Source organism: Podarcis raffonei, chromosome 1 (genome assembly GCF_027172205.1).
Source record: "Podarcis raffonei isolate rPodRaf1 chromosome 1, rPodRaf1.pri, whole genome shotgun sequence".
Classification (NCBI taxonomy): domain Eukaryota; kingdom Metazoa; phylum Chordata; class Lepidosauria; order Squamata; family Lacertidae; genus Podarcis; species Podarcis raffonei.
Window position 1 is genome coordinate 59,758,606 of NC_070602.1, and position 20,115 is coordinate 59,778,720.

At 45.6% G+C, this 20,115-nt stretch overlaps 1 protein-coding gene across 1 annotated transcript; it reads right to left on the bottom strand.

Annotated features, from left to right (window-relative positions):
* Positions 1–7,956: 7,956 nt before the first annotated feature.
* On the bottom strand, positions 7,957–15,476 carry DBX1 (developing brain homeobox 1). The gene is made up of 4 exons (XM_053389058.1): positions 14,785–15,476; positions 14,011–14,112; positions 11,332–11,531; positions 7,957–9,423 (listed from the first exon to the last, which is right to left on the bottom strand). The coding sequence occupies exons 1-4, from the start codon at positions 15,176–15,178 to the stop codon at positions 9,049–9,051; spliced, it is 1,071 nt and encodes a 356-aa protein (XP_053245033.1). The 5' UTR covers positions 15,179–15,476; the 3' UTR covers positions 7,957–9,048.
* Positions 15,477–20,115: the final 4,639 nt, after the last annotated feature.

Sequence of the window (20,115 nt, forward strand, 5' to 3'; positions counted from 1 at the left end):
CGCACCCCATGGATGTTGTAGTTGGAAACCCATACATCTGGAGTCTTGCAGAGTTCCTAAATTCATACCCTGACTTGCATGATTCAGTAGCAACCACACACCCTACATGGAACCCAGAGCTTGCCTAGAAGGAGGTGCACGTCATACGGGCAATATATTTTGTTGTATATGTGAGGCTTTCCCCCAAGTCCGGGATTTACAAACTAGGGGAAGATTCACCTAAGTTGCTGTGTACAATGAATGAGGTCTGCTCATGCAATGGGACCTTCTTCCCTCTGCATCCCATAAATCTGTTATGAAGGGTTGAGGGAGACCATAGAACAGGTTTGGGGGGTACAGGGGAGAGAAGAAGCAAACTCATTGTGCAAGCAGACCTTGTTCGCTGTGTGTGTACCCCAGTTAGCACAGTGTTGAAGTCCACCCCAAGTGATGATATAGTGCAGGTTGGAGTCAGGCATTGTACCTGTATGGCAAGATCTGCATGGAACTGTGTAGCATGAGTGATTCCCAGCTGCCGTGCCTTTAGCATGCAACATTAAAATGTCTTGCTGAAAGCATCATTGCCACACAGTTAATTGTGCCAAGAAAAGTATGCCCTAGAAGGGTTCCCATCATCTCCTGCTTTTTCTCTGCTAAAAACAGAGGGATCCTGTTTAAAGTAAACCAACCAATGAGGGGGTTTTTCCCCCAGCCAGTGGGGACTTTTTTCCTATGGGAACTGTGGAATCGAGTTCTTGATGTGTGTATGCATAGGCTCATAAGAAACATTCAAGGATTCTGCTCACCCTACCCAATATGGAAACTGGCCTGAGGAATAAATGTATTGTGTATAAATCTAGGTAAACAATGTTTATTACAGTTGTTTTCTGGTGGCTAAATTTTACAATTTGTAAAATTGTAAAACCACCACCACCACTCCTTGTATCTGTTTGGAATTGACATTTAGAGCTTGCTCATTTCTCATTTCCAGTCAAGGCCCCCTCCTCTGCAAAGTGGTTTCTGTGAAGGTACAATGTGTGAATGACAACACATTAACAACTTTACCCTGTTGCACAAGTCCAGAAACTTTCTTATAAAAGTGCCGCAAATTTATCCTGATGCAGTGATTCCATGCATGTTTCTTCTGTCTGGTCCATTTCAAAGGAAAGAGCAACTCTTCATATGTACAAAGCAAAAACCACGTATGGAGCTGATCTCTCCAGCGAAATGTGTGGAGAAATTTTATTTAGCCGAAGGCTTTGTTGTCCAGCCAGACTGAATTGGGAGCATTGAGATTTCACAAACATCAAGACACACAAGAATTATTTACAGGAATGATGTGGCTGGGGGAAGCAGTATATGGGATCTCGACCGACTTCAGATATATAGCCTATTTGACTCCCTTTACAAAATCTCTATGCTGGGTATTCAGGTTTTTCCCCCTCTCCTGCATATCCTGTTGCCATGAACAGGAAATCAATTCTATCTTTTTATTACCATAGTTTGTGTCACTGAAAAATAATTTACATTGAGCAACTTCATCCTTTTGGATGGTCAGACAACTTCAGTATCCTTTCTGAAACTTCGGGATTCAGGGTTACCTGTTGTGCACATTTCTTACCTAGCTCTTCTTTTCAACATTGATAAATAAAAATTCCTTCCCTTTTTAGAATGATGAAATATTTCATCTGAGTTGCTTCCAGTTTTGCCTTCCCTCAACCCGCCCCACAAATTGGAATTACTTCTTGTTTTTAGTGCAAGACTCTATGCAACAGTCGTGTTTTGTTATAAATTGGAAGCATGCAAAATATTTCTTTCCTTCATAACTGTCAAGAATTGTACAAGTCATATATTGGATTTCCTTTTTTTTAGGGTGATGGTGCAGAAACAGGGAGGGGTTGGTTAGTTCCTCCTCCTTTTTGATATATTTTGGAGAGACAAATAAACCCCTTACAATATTGCATTGGTGATGCTGACATTTTTGATATTCTGTGTCTTGAAACTTGTCTAAATGTGACAATTCCCTTTTAATGAAAAGGAGAGAGCGAGGGGGGGGGAAACACATGGGAAAAAATTGTGGAGATTAAATGGAAGGTTGCTGTTTTAATCTAGTTGTTTCCAGTGGAACCATTTATGAGAAAAGTTCTCTTTTAAGATGTACATTTTTTTTCATTGTAACATAGAACTGTAAATATTTGATTACAAGTGCTGCATTTTGATGAATTTTTTCTAGCCATTTTTAAAGAGAAAAACTAGGAATTGAGTATTTTGTGTACAGTATGATGTTTACCTCCGCCCTACCATCCCTATTTAATTTTCTGTTACCATTTAGGATTGGAATCTGCCGTTGGTCTGTTCTGGACCATGCCTCCCTCTGGCCTGCCCTTCTCACCCCTGTCCTGTGTCATGGAGAATAAAGCTAATGATTGTACCAGTCTTAAATTATTCATGATTCAATAAATTTGATGATTATTTATTCAGATTGGTTGGTCTTACTGCCATTTTTACTGCTGTAAGGGTTGAAGCAAAATTCCGCATAGTTCATATGCCGTATAAACTATAATAGCAGCAGTAGTAGGTGATGTGCTGCATTCACCAGTCCAATTATCTGTGTGTTTTGGATTCAGATCCTTTCGTCTTTATTATTAAAGCCGTGTTGCCATACTCCCAGCAACACCAATCTGCATATGCTGCCAAAGAGAATGTTCAAGGCTCATTTCAAGCCCACGGAACTTTAAGAACAGATACTTGATGAATCAGAGTGTTTTAACTGCAGACAGTCATAAGCCAAGGGATGCACACCCTAAATGAGGTTTGCATTGTCCACTCAGGTGTGCAATGCATGGGACTCCCAGTTTGCCACATGGGATCTGCAAGTATACAAACATTACTAGTGTTCCTGTAAGCTTTAAAAAAAGTGCTAAGTGAAAAGGTTATAGGAGTGTGTAATGCATGGGATGAAGAAAGTGGGTCGTGAGAAGAAGTTTCTCCCTCATAAGAACTAGAACCCTGTGTAATCCAATAAAGCTGAATGGGGTTTTTTTTTTAAAAAAAAAAAAAAAGGTAAAGGATCCCTGGATGGTTAAGTCCAGTTAAAGGCGACTATGGGGTTGTGGCGCTCATCTTGCTTTCGGCGTTTGTCCACAGACAGCTTTCCAGGTCATGTGGCCAGCATGACTAAACCACTTCTGGCGTAACGGAACATTGTGATGGAAGCCAGAGCGCACAGAAATGCCATTTACCTTCCCGCCACAGCGGTACCTATTTATCTGCTTGCTCTGGTGTGCTTTCAAACTGCTAGGTTGGCAGGAGCTGGGACAGAGCAGCAGGAGCTCACCCCATCATGGGGATTTGAACTGTCGACCTTCCAATCATCAAGCCCAAGAAGCTCAGTGGTTTAGACCACAGCGCCACCCTAGTTGAATGGTGGGAAACAGTGGATACAAAGAAAAAAGGAAGTACTGTACTTTTTCACATAGCACAGAGAGCAAGTTACAAATTTGCTGCCAAAAGAGTCAAATTCATGGAGAAACATGTCTACTAGTCATGGTGTCTACATTACCTCTAGTATCAGGCAGTATGGTACTGAGTACCAGTTACTGGAAAACACCATAGGCATCTGGTTGACCACTCTGCAGATGCTGGACTGGATGAGTCTTCTATCTGAACCAGCAAAGTTCTTATGTTGTTAAGGCAGCCTCTTTGAGTTCAATGGGACTTTTCTTCCTGGTAACTGGGTCCAAGATTGCACCCTAAATGATCAAACATGTTTTTCTGTCATAACTCCTCGGGAAGCAACTAGTGGAGAAAGGTGAGGTAGAGGCATTCAAACGTTCGTAGGCAGCATTTTATCGGCAAACCTAGAGATAGCATAGAATCCAGTCGTTTACAATGTGAATGAGAGGTGTGATCCAGAAAATAAGCTGCCTTAAATCTCACTGGTGTAAGATATAGTGATTTAAGCATTAATGAATAGGATTATCAAATTGCTTAGCCTTGTCTGGTTTGATCCCAAAATTATTTAGCATTGTTATGTACACCATCCCTGTCTCTGAGTAGTGGGAGAATCCAGGGGTTCGCCCAGGGTTTGGAGTTTTTGGAATGAAGGTTAGTAAGACTGGGATTTCTATAGGATACATGGTTTATTTATACATATATACAACCTGCACATAGGATAGAGGGATTCACAGCATTAACATCCCCAACGATCTTGCTTCTCCATTAATCACAGCTTTGGATCCAGCACAGAGCAAGCATGTTCCTGTGTCTCCAGCTTTCAGTCTGCTTCCAGCTCAACTCAGCCACTCTGGCTATGCTTTTCCTACCTGACAGCTAGTTTGGGGTGGAGATAAAACCTATCCATTTGTTCCATGGCACAGAACAACATCTCTGGTTCTGCTAATTGTTGTGACTTTACTAGCTAGCCTAAATCATTACCTCAACAAAGGAACTGGTTTATTGCAGCATTGCAATAATTGAAATGGACTCAGGACAGCAGCCAGACTGACACCCTCCAGAACACACACATTACGATATGAAGATCTCTCAGGAAAGTTTTTGTAATTATCTCAACCTGACCACCAGATGGCAGCAAACTCAAGCTAACTGAAATTGGGCTTTGCTTGGTTGCTTAAGTGCCCAATTCTTCATATAAACTCAAGCTCGCTCTCGCTCCCTCCCTCCCTCCCTCCCTCCTTTCTCCCAGTGCAGGTCCCAATGTGGCTCACAACAAGAATGGAAACAAATGCAACTAAAAATACACAAGCAGTGTAAAAAAAAAAAGCAACTCTATTAAAAACTGCATTGAAAACACTAAAGCATTTAGAAGTGCACAAAAAAAGAAAATGTACACTCCCAGCACTTGCATTTAAAAGTTTCAAAATAAGAGATTTGCGGGCGCAATTTGTATACCTTTAGAACATGGGAAGATGCCTTACACAGCCTGACCATAATTTATTTTTACATAGTAATATACTGCTCGCCGAAGAATTGATGCTTTTGAATTATGGTGCTGAAGGAGACTCTTGAGAGTCCCATGGACTGCAAGAAGATCAAATGCATCCATTCTTAAGGAAATCAGCCCTGAGTGCTCACTGAAAGGACAGATCGTGAAGCTGAGGCTCCAATACTTTGGCCACCTCATGAGAAGAGAAGACTCCCTGGAAAAGACCCTGATGTTGGGAAAGATGGAGGGCACAAGCAGAAGGGGACGACAGAGGACAAGATGGTTGGACAATGTTCTCGAAGCTACCAGTATGAGTTTGACCAAACTGCGGGAGGCAGTGGAAGACAGGAGTGCCTGACGTGCTCTGGTCCATGGGGTCATGAAGAGTCGGACGCGACTAAACGACTAAACAACAACAAATATACTGCTTAATACTTAAGGCAGTCTCTCTAAGTAATTTACAAAATAACATCATAACAATGAAACTGAGAAACTACAATAAAACTACAGTATGGGCTCCTCTGAGATGAAGGGAAGGATAATAATAACAATAATAAATGCAATGCACTACTAAAACGCTGCTCAAGATTGCTTTGGCTACACCTCTGTTGCATGGCTGGAAGGAGTTCTAGAAATCACTGAGGCCCTGCCTGCACTACACATTTAAAGCAATATCGCAGCACTTTAAACAGCCATGGCTTCACCCCCAAAATTATGGGAAGGTGTTGAGGGACCCCTACTCCCCATTCCCGTCACAGAGCTACAGCTCCCAGGGAACTTGGTAGCTGTGTGAGGGGAATAGGGGGGTTGCATTGATCCATAATTAAAATATATAGGGTGAGATTTAACTAATGAGCCCCACCCAGCAGAAGCTTATGCAAGTCTTCTGCTACTACAATGGGGCTTTCATCCCCTCTCCTCTAGCCCATTGTGTGCCCCCCTCCCCAAATTGGCTCTGAGTTAGTGGGGGAAACCCTCAGAACAACACACAAGCAGAAATGAGAGAGAAATCTGCTTAGTGCTTTGTTGAGTTTTCCTTTTTGAACCTTCTAAAGTGCAATGTCTGATTTTTTTCTTGATGACACATCCTGTTTGATGGTTGTATGGAACATTGTGGCAGGAGTAAAGTAGATGGCATTTGCAACACTGTTACCACACTGCAAGCAACATAGTTTATTATCTCAGTCTTTTAATATTTTTGTGGAGAAGCATTCGTGTCATTTGGCGGTTGTTAGCTCCCCCACACAGTACAACCACAGAGCTTGGTGCTTCTTTCTTTCTTTCTTTCTTTCTTTCTTTCTTTCTTTCTTTCTTTCTTTCTTTCTTTCTTTCTTGATGGCACTAAATAGCAACTCTGTTCCCACTTCTTACTACCCTGCTTTTCATCAGTCTCTTAGATCATCAGCTTCTTGGCACTTTCTCACTCACAGGTTGAGTGACAGTAGCAATGAAGACTGAAATGTAGGACCTTATTTTTAGCTGCACTTAATTGTTCTCTCTGATTTATATGCATTATAAAATGATTTATTTATTTTTTGCAGATGAGAAGTATGTATTATGGCACAATTATACATTTTTAATTGTGCTTATTTTATGTACTCCTTTCTGATTCATTCGCTTTTCAGACCAAATTCATAATTTATCCAGGGACCATTTCTCCCCACGGTGGTTGTTAATTCAGTATTACAACATAGTTGGGTAGCAAGGGCTTGTCTGAAGATTTGTTTCTTGCATTGCTTTTTCCATCACAGGATGAATGATAACTAATGTGAGAATTGGTTATGAGTCACACTTGACATTTACCTGCACTTTTGCAGACACACACACACACACACACACACACACACAAGTTTACACTAGTGCAAGCTATAAGCTATAATGAGACAAAGTGGCAGAGAGGAAAACCCTCCTGAATTTCGTTTTGTTTTTAATACAACTTGGAATTTTATGTGTTATATTTGTCATGTGGGTATTTAATTGCTTCCTTTGTTTGCAAGTAATGCTGTAGATTTCACACTTTCCTTCTGAAGATACCTGAAGATTGCAGGCTGCACCTGAATTCGTAACCCTGCATTCAGGATCTGCATGCTTCCCTTTCAGACTGCAACTTTTTTTTTTTTTTTGTATGGGGCATCATCCCAGGTGGAAATAGAGGGCCGGGAGATTAGCAGGATCAATGCAGGTGAGGCATTTCAAACAAGGGATTGTTGTTAAAACTACGAACAACCTTTAAAGCTGATGCAGCTCCCATGTCAGTGGGAAGCAGCTGTCAGCAAGCCCTGTTAACTTGTCACCCTTCCACTCCACATTCTTCTTGCTGGCACAGACTCCACCATAGGAAAGGAAGAACTATTTTCAGTGGTGCTATCAGGGCAAGACTTTGAAATAGACGCCCAGGGCCCCAAACGGAGCAAGGCTTGGAGGTGGGAGAGGTTTTTTGGGGGGTGGGGGTGGAATCAAGTGATATATAAATGTCCTGAATAAGTAAAGGTTGATGTTAGTGAAGTAATATACATGGCCATCCAAAGCAGGGGGAGTGTCTTTCAAGACCATAAAGTCCAGAGTCTAAAATTCCCTACCATCACTGCCGATCATTTAACATCTTTATCTGCTGTGGAAAGACATTTGTCCATGTGTGCAAAATGCAGATGCATCCTAGGAATTGCTACAGCCAAGTGGAACATGCATGTACACCCCTCTTCTTCTGGGACTTTATAATCGCTCATCTTCATTTTTCACTGCCTCCAAAGGATCCATGTCCTATGATCCTGTGCTGTTTCCAGATGGCTTAGCACCGTTAATCCAGCTATTTGCACATGCATAGGAAAGCCACTGGGGCAGCATCAACATGCAGGAGTTCCACCGACAGGAGGCTTTTAAGCACATCAACAGAAGTTACTTCTACATAAAGTGTGTTCCGAATTACAACCCACTTCATCTTAGAATATGCACCACTCTAGCCTGGCTATGGTTGTTAATGCATGAGTAGGAATGCATGAAATGTAATCCCCAAGCTTCAGAAATGATAGGCCTTGCACACCTTTTTTTTTTTTTAATTTGGCATTTGCTTCATTTGTTATATATACATATTTAAAATATGTACAAAGTAAAAATACAAAATAGACAATGTTTTTTTATAAGTTACACAGTTAGAAGCTAAGCTTCTCTTTGAGTTAACCCCCCCAAAAAAATCACACCAAAAAAAAAAAAGACAACCCAGACAAAATATAATATTCTTCCATCTGCATACTTGCCATTGCCTTGGTATAAAATATCCATACAGTGTAAGAGTACAAAATAGTGTACAGATCATAGAAGCTGTGCAAAGACAGCAAAGTTCAGTCAACAATCAAAGAGGCAGGTCCAGTTCCCTGCATCCACACATTGCACCTGCAGCAGTCACAAAACAAGGAGATGGCCAAAGAGCTGGGGACAAATGTGGAAATGGTATGAAGCAGACAGATGCATAAATTAACACAGAAATGTTCAACACTGGAACCAAGCCAGGGGCCATGGTTCTTGTGGGTGCACGTGAATGATTTCAGGGGCAGCTCCAGTTTGCATGCCCACACTCAGTAAGTGTGCTCTCTGGAATAGCAACCACCACCATCCCAATTCACACTGGCTGCAATTTAGAGCTCAGCATGCAAGGCTGGTCTGAAATCATTAACAACCACTTGCATTTTGCAGCATCGCATCAGCATCGCAACAGATTAGGGCTTATGGGGAAAAGATTGCTGATATTTTCAGAGAAATTAACACATCCTGGAATTAGCTAAGCGAATCACAACTGAATTAGGCTAATTATTCTGCTTCTAAATCATGATCTTAATACCAAAGGGGTGTGTATGTTTTAATGGCTTTCTAGTCTATAGTTTTCAATTGAAAAGTGCAAGACTGGCTGATTAGTCAGTGATCACAACAGGATGATATTGAGGCAAGAGGTTCCTATTCAGGGTAGTTCTGGAATATGTCATACTGAAACCCCAAGGTTGCATGATGATCAGTACATTGTCTATTTGAACCATGTGGGTGTGGAAGGACACCACCTCTTCAATTAGATAGCCCTTAGTTTATTTACATCTTTGCAATGTCCCCTTTCATGATAGCAAGAAGAAGGGTCTCTATGAGACCGTGATCTCTTCTTCATCCTCCTCCCCCTCTTCATCCTCTTCCTCAGAGTCTGAGAAGTCTGAAGGTTTGCTGGGGCTGCTGGAATGGGTGGGGGAAGGGAGCATGTGGGAGTCCAACCTGTCTCTCAGGCGTGGGTCATCTGTGGGCTGGTGATATGTTAAGGAATGCCTGGGGCTGGCTGGGCACCGGGGTGAGGCTGCTTCTTCCTCCTCCTCTCCAGAACCTTTCTTGCCTACGTCACTGAGATCTGGGTGCGGGTTGAACTTGGTGGGTAAAGTCTGCTCCCGGCAGCCGCCAGATGACAGGAGCTCTCTCTCTTTGGAGTTTCTCCACTTCATCCTCCTGTTTTGAAACCAGATCTTCACCTAGAGTTTTCAAGGGTACACAAATAAGGTTTTGCAGCATCAAGGCAACTGCTACATGACAAACACCAACCATCAAGTACATATCCGGAGACACATTTGAAGAGCAGAATCCTTACCCCTCCCCACCCCGCACAAGATCCTCAAGGGCCACTCCCTAAGTGAGCTGCACTAAGCATCAAAGATGACTCCACAAAGAAAGAGCCATACAATTCTTTGAAAATTACTTGGGTTGTCCAAAACCAAAATGGGTTATACAGTGGTACCTTGGGTTAAGTACTTAATTTGTTACGGAGGTCCGTACTTAACCTGAAACTGTTCTTAACCTGAAGCACCACTTTAGCTAATGGGGCCTCCTGCTGCTGCCGCACCACCAGAGCATGATTTCTGTTCTCACCCTGAAGCAAAGTTCTTAACCTGAGGTAATATTTCTGGGTTAGCGGAGTCTGTAACCTGAAGCGTATGTAACCCGAGGTACCACTGTATCCTGTCCTAATGTGGTGGCAGTAGAAGAAGCATTCATTTGCACAATGGGACTTTCCTTCTCTCCTCCCTGCAGCCCCTTGTGCACCCTCAAAATCTGCTCTAAAGTTTGGGGGCCTCCAAAGCAGATTTGGGGGGCATAGTGGAAGGATGCAAGGGGTGGAGAGAAGGGAAAGTCAAGTTTCATGAGCTAAACTACGCTTACCCAATGTTGAATACAACCCCATGCCTCGCTGTTGCAAGAAAGTGGGAGTTTTTCCATCTCTTTTTTTAAGTATGCATAATGGAGACAACCATTCTAAGGTGCTCCAGGTCTGCATTCAGGGCAGCAACTCACAGGAAAACTCATATATCTGATGGCAGCCAGCACTTCCAAATTTTCCAATTTTCATGTTTTCTCCTTGGCGAATACCTCATCCCCCACCCTTGTGCCAGAAATGCAAGTTAATGTGTTGGACTAGTCCGAGGAGACCTCATGAAATTCTCAATGGGGACTGTGAAAATAAATCTGAGGGTGATGCGCATTGGGCTGCAATAAACATTTCTATTCTGTCAAGCTGCTTTGAGACAAATTTTTGGTGGAAAGCAACCAAGAAATGCAATAAAGGATAATATAGTGTTCTTTGTTTATTTGTTTTCAGCAACTAATTGTGTGACACCTAACAGTGACAGTCTACTTGCAGAATGACCTTACATTCACACAATGAGACTTCCTCTCCTCCCCAAGCACAAGCCAGGGATCAACTTGAGAAATTAGTCGCATTGATTTGAATGAGACTAACCTAGTCATGCAAAACTCTCCATGGCCCCATTTAAGAAATAATAATACTTAGAGGTAGCCATGCATGCATACTTAAAACTAAGTCCCATTTATTTCAGTGGGGCTTACTTTCAGGTAAAGAGTATAGTGCTATGCCAGGCATAGCCAAACTTGGCCCGCCACATGTTTTGGGACTACAACTCCCATCATCCCTAGCTAACAGGCCCAGTGGTCAAGGATGATGGGAGCTGTAGTCCCAAAACATCTGGAGGGCCAAGTTTGGGGATGCCTGATTTAACCATAATAAATTTGTTCATTTTCAAAAGTGGCAGTAATCAAAAGACTGTCATGCTTACATCTCACTGAAATCAGTGGTAGTATAATACCATGTTGAGCAACTTTCAGATTGTCAGGTTCAAAGTTCCTCCTACCACAGAGCCAGGGGGTCATGTCTATTAGTCTTAACTGCCACCAATATTTTCTGGATGGAGTCTTTGGCTCCAGTTCAGAAAGTCTCCTTATACTCATACTTCTCTTTGAGGAGGAGAGGTCTTGCTTTTGAGAAGTGAAAGTTAAATGTCTACCGCCGCCGCCACCACCAACCTCTTTCCAACCTGTGGCTTCACATTCTCTGTGATTGTCTAGGGGGAGAAAGTAGATGAGTTTACCTGGGAGTCCTTCAAGCCCAGCTTGGCTGCCAGTTTCTTCCTGTCTGGTTTGCTGATGTACTTCTGCTTCTGGAACATTTTCTCCAAGGCTTTGCGCTGTACATCTGAGAAAACAGCCCTGCGGAGCATACCTCTGCGTGGTTTCCCCCGGGCAGCCAGAGGCCAAGAGAAAGTGCCAGGAATAGGCACCACAGATGAAGCTGTGAGAAAAGGAAAAAATAAAGCACTGAAACAGGCGGGATCAGCTCTTTAAAAAAATAATAATAATAAAGACAAGCTTGGTTCCAAAAATCCTGCTCCAAAAGATGGGAGTCTCCATCCCACTGAAGTCAAGGAGCAAATCTCCCTTTCATTTCCATGCCCATAGATTTCTCTCTTCTCCTTTCTCTTTCTTGCCACCTCTTTTTTCCTTTCTGTACTCTCGGCTGAATTAAGCAGCTCAGCACCTATGAACCTGGTTTTGTGAAAGGGAGTTTACGCTTAACTTAACTGTCCTTTTCAACCAATGGTAACCAGATTTGATTAGATACACCAAGTGAATGTATCTATAGTTGGCCTGTTTTGTTACCAGATTCAAAGATCTTAACTTTCAAAAGAAAAGACCAGGAAGATAGAGGTATACTTTTAAAAGGGGGGAAAGGGAAGGGGGTAAGAACTCCCTCTCTCTCTCTCTTGTCTGAGTATTTAAATGTTCAGAAGTTCCACACACACCCCCCAATTGCAGGAACTTTATTTTACCCCAGATTAAAATAAGGGACTTTTCTTACAGGAACAAAAAAGTCCTTTTAAGTGGCAAGTTTTGATCAATCAGTATTCATCTTTTTAATATATGAATTTTCCTCCCCTGCCCCCACCTCTTCCTTACAAAACTTGCAGAATTCGCTCTGGAGACATGAAAAGTAACAGCTAATTAGCACATTGACTGGTTCCCAATGGAATTGGTATGATAAAAAGGGCAGAGTTTCGCCTTTAAGCGGAAAGAAAAACTCCCAAAGAGAAACAGAGATTCTAATGAAGCGTGAATGGTAATTGTGTAGTAATGAACTAACAGAAAAAGACTGAGGACAAGCAGCTAAAGCCATATATTATTGGAACAAAAGAGATTTACACTTTCAAACTAAACACAACTGCATGCCAAGCTCCTTGGAGAGAATACTGATGACACAGCCTTCTCTTTCCCCAAATCATTTTCATTAAATGGACATGAAAAGCTATATATAAGGCTCAAGTTGTTTTTGTTGGGCCATTCAAATGCTGGAGAAAGGAAGCAAATTCCATTATCAGGAGAGTGAATGAAGGAGCTCTTGGCTTTTGATACAAAGTATATTAGCAGCTTGTTGGTAGAGTGATATTTTTGAGAGTCATTCTTCTTAACCGTCACTTTTCACAGCTTCAAAATTAAGATTTGAAGTTAACTTGCCTAGGCATTCCTAACTTGAAAATGTTTAAAAGAATATGCTTCAAATAATCAGTTGAACACCAACAGCGGATTAGAGTAGATCTGTGTGTGATAATTTGGAGCATATTCTTCTAAACATATTTAATTTCAGTTCGACACTAGTTGAGGATTATAGATGTGTAATGTGAGAGGTACCCTCTGTGTATGATTCTACACACCCCATAGAAAAAATGAAAACCCAAACTGGCAGTGGAACATAACTTCAGTATGGAAAAGTGGTATCTATAGGTGCTTCTTTTGTGCCTCTCTTTCTTTTGAAAACTTGGGGGAGCTTACCTGGGGAAAGGCTCTATTGATCTCCTTTCCAAACCACCTGCCTAACTGTAGCAATGCTGTAGCACCAGGTGATCCCCGGCTCATGCCAGGCGCTATATGTTGAGTTTTAATACTTTGGGTGGCAGAGGTTGCAATGGTCAAGTAACATCAAATAGCAGGAAAGTTGGCAATCATCAGGGTAGTAGGGTGTGAATTGGTCCTGGCCTCCCAGCCTGATTCTGCAGAGCCTGAGACCCACCTGCTTCTGAGGTCCCTTTGAGATGGAGGTAGGTAATAACTTTCTCAGAGCAAAAGATTTGGAGGTGGGTGTTTGGCTTCGGCCACACCGAATTCCCAAACAAGGGAGCGCTCCATGTGGCCTTGTGAAAACGTTGGCAAAGCGAATGACCTTTAAAGGGAAATTAGCCCATGGCTGGTAAATGTCTATCAGCAGCACGGCGGAGTCAGCGCTTGGTCTGTGTGTGGTTGCCCGGAGGGAGCTGACCAAATTGGTCATGGTGCTGAAACTTTTGTTGCCGATCACCGGCTCTGTGGGAAAACCGCCGCCCTGAAGAGGAGGCCGGACAGCATCTCTGTGTCAGAATTGAACCGCCTCGCATTCGGACCGTGACAATCCCGGCTAATTTGTCGAGCAGGGGAGAGGCGTGGGGGGGGGGGGGAGAGAGAGAAATTGGGAACGAAAATGTCAAGCAGCCACCGCGCTTGTGCTAAATAGGGCATCAAATTGGCGCGACGGATTCTTGAATGTTGTACCCCGTCCAACCTCTGAACTGGAGGACGAGCAACGGCCTCCCCCCTCCCCCAACCACCACCCATCCACCGCCACCTCCCGGACCCTCCGAAAGATATAATTCGCTTTTGATGCCTGCAACAATGAGGGAGCAGTGGGTGGCTGGAGGGGGGGGGAGAGGGGCGAGCGCGGAGGAGGAGGACCCCAGACCTACCTGGAAAATAAGAAGACCTGATGAAAGGTTGGAAGGATCCTTCGAAATACGGGAAAGTGAAAGTCTTGGGAGGGACGTTCTGCATCAGCGCGTGGGAGGTTTCTGGGGAGAGCAGAGAAAATGCACATTAGTAAGGACGGGTTAAAGGCAAGGAGGGGCTGCGACTTAGTGGTGAGAGCGCAGGCACTAAAATGCTAAGGGTTCCCGATGGTTCAGTCCTTGTCATCTCCAGGTAGCAGGATCGGAAGAGACGCCTCTCCCCTCCCAAACCGGAAACCCCGGAGAGACAATGTCAGGACGCTGGGACAGTGGTCCTCCTCCACCTAGCTTCCTGTGCAACTAATGAATCACATTGACAAACCATTACTAGAACTGACATCTCTCTCTTTTTTGTCACGTCGGTGGTGCTAAAGAAGCAACCGCAGTCTCTCTCCCACCCTCCCCCACCCCCCGGAATAGTGTCTACTGATTTACCTACCACAATTGGGAAGAATATCTAATTACTCCCCCCCTTTAACTCTCCCCATACCTGGTTTGTGACGCGATCCTCCCTACTGCTATACGAGTGTGTTCCACCCCAGCTCCTTTTCTCCTGAATGGGTGCGCAAAGGAGGAAGCTCCTGCCCATCTCGTCAAGTCTCTCTCTTACACACACACACACACAGGCACACCTGGCACCTCCCCGCTCCTCCCATTGGCAAGGCCTTCTTCCCTGAGCCAACCCGAGCGGAGGCTCCCTCCCTCAGCTTCCCCCCGACGGCGCCGCGCGCTCACCTGTCCGGGGCGCCGAGGACAGGATGGCGTGCACGCCGAACTTGAGGAAGGGCGCGTCGCTGGCGGGCGAGGCGGAGGCGGGCGCCGAGCAGCCCCGTCGCGCAGCGCCGTCGGAGTTGGCCGGCTCGGCCGACGAGGGTCCTGGCGGGCCCGTCCGGGCGGGGCTGGCGCCCGACAGAGGCGGTGGCGGTGGGGACAGGCTGGCCGGCGGAGGTGCGCCGCCGCTGCGGGGCAGGTAAGCGGCTGGCCGGCTGATGCGGATGAGGTCTTCCACCAGGAAGCTGGAGTGGCCGGAGAAGGCGGACTGCAGCGACTGCGGCAGCGTGAGGGTCGGCGTGGGCCGCAGGAGACTCGGGTAGACGGCGGGAGGCGCGATCAGGCTGGGGAACATCATGGCAGGAGACGGGGAGGGAGGCAGAGGAAGCGCCCGCCTGGCCAAGGGTCCAAGCCTCAACTTGGAAGTGCTGGCTGTGGCTTTTCCAAAGCAGTCTTCGCCCCGCTTCCTTTTTCTCCCCCCTCCCGCTTTTTTTATTTTTTAAACAAATGGTCTTGCTCTGTCTCCTTTTCTCTCGAGATCCACCTAAGCGAGACTGGCAGGCTTCTTCTCCTCGGCCTTTCTGTGGCGCAATGGGGTTTTATAGGGGTCCGGGCCGCTCAGGCGCTTCCCGAAGTGACAGCTCCCACAATGGGGTTCTCCCCTTGAGTTTCATTCATCGGGCACTCGGGGCTCCCTGATTGGTCCGGGGGCGCAATTTAGGATTGGATTAGGCTTCATCAGCAAGCCCCGCACAATGGGCCCGCCACAAAGAAGGGGCAGGCATCAATTTTGCATATTGACCGCCTCTTGGGGGAAAGGCGTCGCTCCGAGGGCGACCAGCGGGGTTTTGTTCCGAGGCAAGGCGCGCGCACACGGGACGGATAATTAAATGCGTATTTCTTATTTATTTATATATTTACAAAAAAGTTTCCAGGGTCATTTTCTCCCCCACCTTCCTAAGGGAAAAAAAGGGGAGAATTATTTTAAGAAAAGCATTAAATTTATTTGCGCGCTCTCTCGCTCTCTCTGTACGTCGCTCACCCCCACCACCCCCGCTGGCTCTCAGGAAATAAAGCAATAAATATTCATATAAACTTATCTCGGAGCTTTCTGCAGAATAGAAAATACAAATGAGGCAACGTGAAGTGAAATCTTTGCCGCAGATGAAAAGGGGTTTTTTGATATATGATCCGCTGTGCCTTTTTGGGGGGGCTTTGTTGGAGGGGTTAGTTGCTAAACTTAAATCGGGCTGCTCCCCAGAGTGTCTGCGTCTCGGAACAAGTTTCCAGTTGCTAAGGTTTAAACGGGCTCCCGCGATTGCTGCGGTTAAAGACCTAGTCATAAATCAGCGTTCTGGGATGGAGTGTTTTGGTGTGTATGGGGCGTGTGGTTGTTGTTTTTTTAACTTATCTAAAGCAAAACTATATATAGGTCTGTATATAATGGAAATTACAACTACATGTTCGTCGTAACCACTTTATGTCTGGCTTTGAGACATCCTGGGAAGCAAAAATATAGCTTTCTTTATTAAAAACCATTTGCTGAAGACAAAATCTTACCCATTTTGGGAAACAGCCTTACATCGCATACGATTACTAATTCATATTATGTACCGATTTTTAAATTTAATGTTTTGTTTTGGACAATAAAATAAAGCATCGCTTAAAAAAAAACTTTAGCCGATTTGCGATCCGATCCTAAATATGTTCCTTGGAAACAAAACAATTTATTTGCTGTTATGGAAGGTAAGTTCCTATTTCAACTGACGTCGAAGTTCCATTGCTTGATTTCAAGCTGATTCGCCTCGCTTGGAGGGGACCAAATCGGCGTCAGCCGCAAGGGCTGCCATCGAACTGGGTTGTGCATCTCAACGGCGCTTTCCTTTCAAACAGACCCACGCTGCAAGGCACACCAAGGTAAGCCCCAGGCGTATGCCCAATATGTAATGCAATGGGACTCGGCTTCCGAGGAGCAGTGGACAAGACTGCACTGCCCCTGTCGCTCCCTGTACAGGCTGATCGCATAACTATTTGCTTGATGTTTCAGCCCTCTAGCCCCTAAGCGGCTTTTTCGCAGACTTTCTGAAAACACCTCTCTGGAGGGGCAGTAGAGCTAGGCTCGGAGCGAGACCGAAGAGTCCTGAAGACTGAGACATTTATTATGGCAGAAATTCCGCGTGCTGCAGCGCACTTCCTCAAGATGCATCGTTATGCTGAATTGCAGGTGTCTGGGCAAGACTGCGAACAGGGAAGTCTGCCCTGGCTACCGAATGGGAAATTTAGCACAAAGCCCCTACCCCAACTCCAACCTCACTGAAAAAAAGCGATATTCTGGTATTCAAGAAAAATCGTTGGTGGGTGAATGCATAAAAGAAAAAGCAACGCAAACGTGCTGGGCAGTCGAAAATTGAGGGCAGTTAACACTGCAAAGAGGTCGTTGCAAAGGCTTTCTTTCCCTTTTCTTTTCTTTTCTCTTTTTGAACCTCTCCGTTGCAGAATCTCTAACAGATGTGTTAAATCGTCGTATGTTTTAAAAGCACCCTATTCAGCCTTTTGGTGCTGAACTTTTAGCCGGCAGAAGCGTGCAGCCCGAGGCAGGCAGCCCTGATCCTATTAAGCATGAACTAACTGTCACCTTCAGCTGTTTCAACACCCCTCTTTTTTTTAACTTGGGGACATAAAGCTTTCTCCCTTCCAAAAAAATCTTATTAACCAGCTTTACTTTCTTTCGGTGGTTTTCCTTTGGGGTCTGGGTCTTCGTCTTTTCCTTTCTTTCTTGGGGGTGTGCGTGCGCGCGCTCATGATCTCCATGTCTCCATGCTTTAACCATTCGGAGGGGGGGGGGAGAAAGTGCATCTGTGATTTATATCACATTAGCGAAGAAAGAACGTCTGTTCAACCTCTCCCTCGATTCAAATCAAAAAGTTATTTGAGGGAAGGCGAAGGGGATTAGTCTACGAAATAATATGGTGGCGTTAGAAGCCCCTCCTGCTCCCACCGAGGTCTCCCCACCCACAAATACCCCTACCCAACTGGGAGTAAGTAAGCACTGGCCCGAGTTGACAGCAAGTCGAGTGGCTTGATGTTTAAGGCGCGATTTCCACGCATTATTATGCATTTTGGTGAAAATAAAGAAAAAACCTAAGAAATGGCACAGAGGGGCAACGGAAATTTCTTGCAAAAAGAGCAGAGTTTGGGCTCTGAATATAAATAATCCTCACTTTCCAATGCTCGCAGTGGGCTGGCTCTCGCTGTGGCTCCGCAGCTCTTTTTAGCTCCTGCGGCAGGAAGTCCCACTGCTCCATCTACTATTCTAAGTAGCAGCTTGATCGTAAACTGCAAAGGGGGGGGGAGGGAGCAAATGCTCTTCGAAGCTTCAAGCGCAGTGACTTCGAATTAAGTCCCATAGCGCGGATGCCAAGGGGACATATTTGGAAAGCTGCACTGATGGTCGGGGAGAAGTTCCCTTTGGGTGGGGTCCAACGTTGGCCATACTCAGTAAAGACCCACTAAATCAATGGACCTAAATTAGAGTAGACCCATTGAAATAAATGGATAGGACTAAGTATGGCTAATTGACGGGGTGGGGATGGGATGGTGTACAAGTTCATCCCATTGAATCCAGTGGCGCGTATTTCCAAGTAGCTCCTGGCACTCCTGGCCATAACTTTCTGAGACAGGTCTGGTGTGTCTGCCAGCCCCATTCACAACCTCGAAAATATGTGACGTTCAAGGCTGCAGTCCGACGGAAAGACCTGCGGAGCCCCTAGGGAGAAGGACGGGCTTCCGAATCAGCGCGGATCCGGTGACGCGCCACAGCAGCTCCAGCGACTTGCTCGGGCTTCAGGGGACCGCAGGCGAAAGGCGGAATTGCGGCCCAGGCAGGCAGGCAGTCGCATGCCCTTTCGTGGCAGCTGCCGTGGCCTCGTCGGGCTACCGGGAGGCGAACCTTTGCATTGTCTCTCATGTTGGTCCGCCGCCCGCAGAGGCGCCCACGTGGCCCCGGGTCCCGGGCTCTGTTTCGGGGGGGCGCAGGAGACTTCTTTTAAGCAGCGCGGCGAAAGGGGCCCGAAGAGGTATTGAGAAGGGAAGGCCGCCGCCCAAGAAGCCCAGAAATCGGAGGGAAGGGATCTTCCTTTTCAGCAATTTCTTTGGAAGTGTCTTTTCAAAGGCGCTGGGGGTGGAAGGGAAGGGACTTCTCCCTCTAAAACCTGTGACGAATGCCGCTTGACCTGGGATCGGCGGCGCGGGGAGAGGGCGGGGTGCTGCGTCCTACCGTTCATTTCCATGTCCTGATCTCCCAACTTTCTTCCTTAACTGTCACTCGGCGGCTTTGTTGCCGTTGTCCGCCTCTCCTTCCCCTTTATGGCTAAAAAAAAATCAAATTGGGGGGTGTTGCTGGTGGAACTTGCAGCATGCACAGCGGGATGGAGGGATCCAGGCAGGGCCCGGCCTCAAAGACATCTTGTTGCCTGATGCTTAGATCTTTCACCCCTCCCATTAAGGCTCCAGGCCCCCAAAGCCCACAATCACCTCTTCCCCTTCCAGGCAGTGAACAGCCAGTCACAACAGATTGGTGCCACCAACCAATGCTGCAATAGCAGCATCCCTGCCACTTACCAGGACAGTTTGGTGGGACACCAGATGGGCTCTGTCGGTGCTCTGCTGCTACCCCAACCTCACCGAGGCTCTGATCTTGCCTGTACCCTCCACGCAGTAAAGCTGCTGCTTGGAGCCCATCTGAGAGTTGCTGGACCCAATGTCAGTTATACACAGCATAGACCTGTGGAAATAATGGACTAGAACAACTTCATGTTTTTCAATTTCAATGGATCTACTTGATGTTGGTAGGGCCAGCTGTTATGCAAGGTTGATAGAAGCTACTAACCAAAGGGGCACTGTGGGTGGTAGCTGTTTCTGACCCAAAATGCCAAGTTAGTTGTCCTAGTCCGGGACAACCAACTCCCAAGAGACTGCAATCTACTCACAGAATAAAAAACTGGCAGTGATTTACCCCTTTTTGGAGGGGTTCAGGTCAAAGTTGTTGAGCTTTTTTAAGGGAGAAATGTCCTGGGTTTCTTGGGTGCATCTTCTGTTCCAGCGACGGGGTGAGGAGGCGGGACCGGATGCTCTTATGCCACCGCAAAGGAAAAGGAGCTAACGATCAATCAGAACCTCCCAGGGATCGACCAGTCAATCACGATCGACCTGTTGGACATCCCTGGTAGGACATTTGCTAGCATGTACTAGTCAGTTTCTTAGAATTTGCCTAGTTCCACGGTTCTTCTGGAACCA

Coding starts and splice junctions, on each gene's coding strand:
- DBX1 (XM_053389058.1), bottom strand. CDS start 15,178: ATGATGTTCCCCAGCCTGATCGCGCCTCCCGCCGTCTACCCGAGTCTC. Junction 14,113..14,784: donor GTCCTCGGCGCCCCGGACAG/GTGAGCGCGCGG, acceptor TGCTCTCCCCAG/AAACCTCCCACGCGCTGATG. Junction 11,532..14,010: donor CAGGTCTTCTTATTTTCCAG/GTAGGTCTGGGG, acceptor CTTTTCTCACAG/CTTCATCTGTGGTGCCTATT.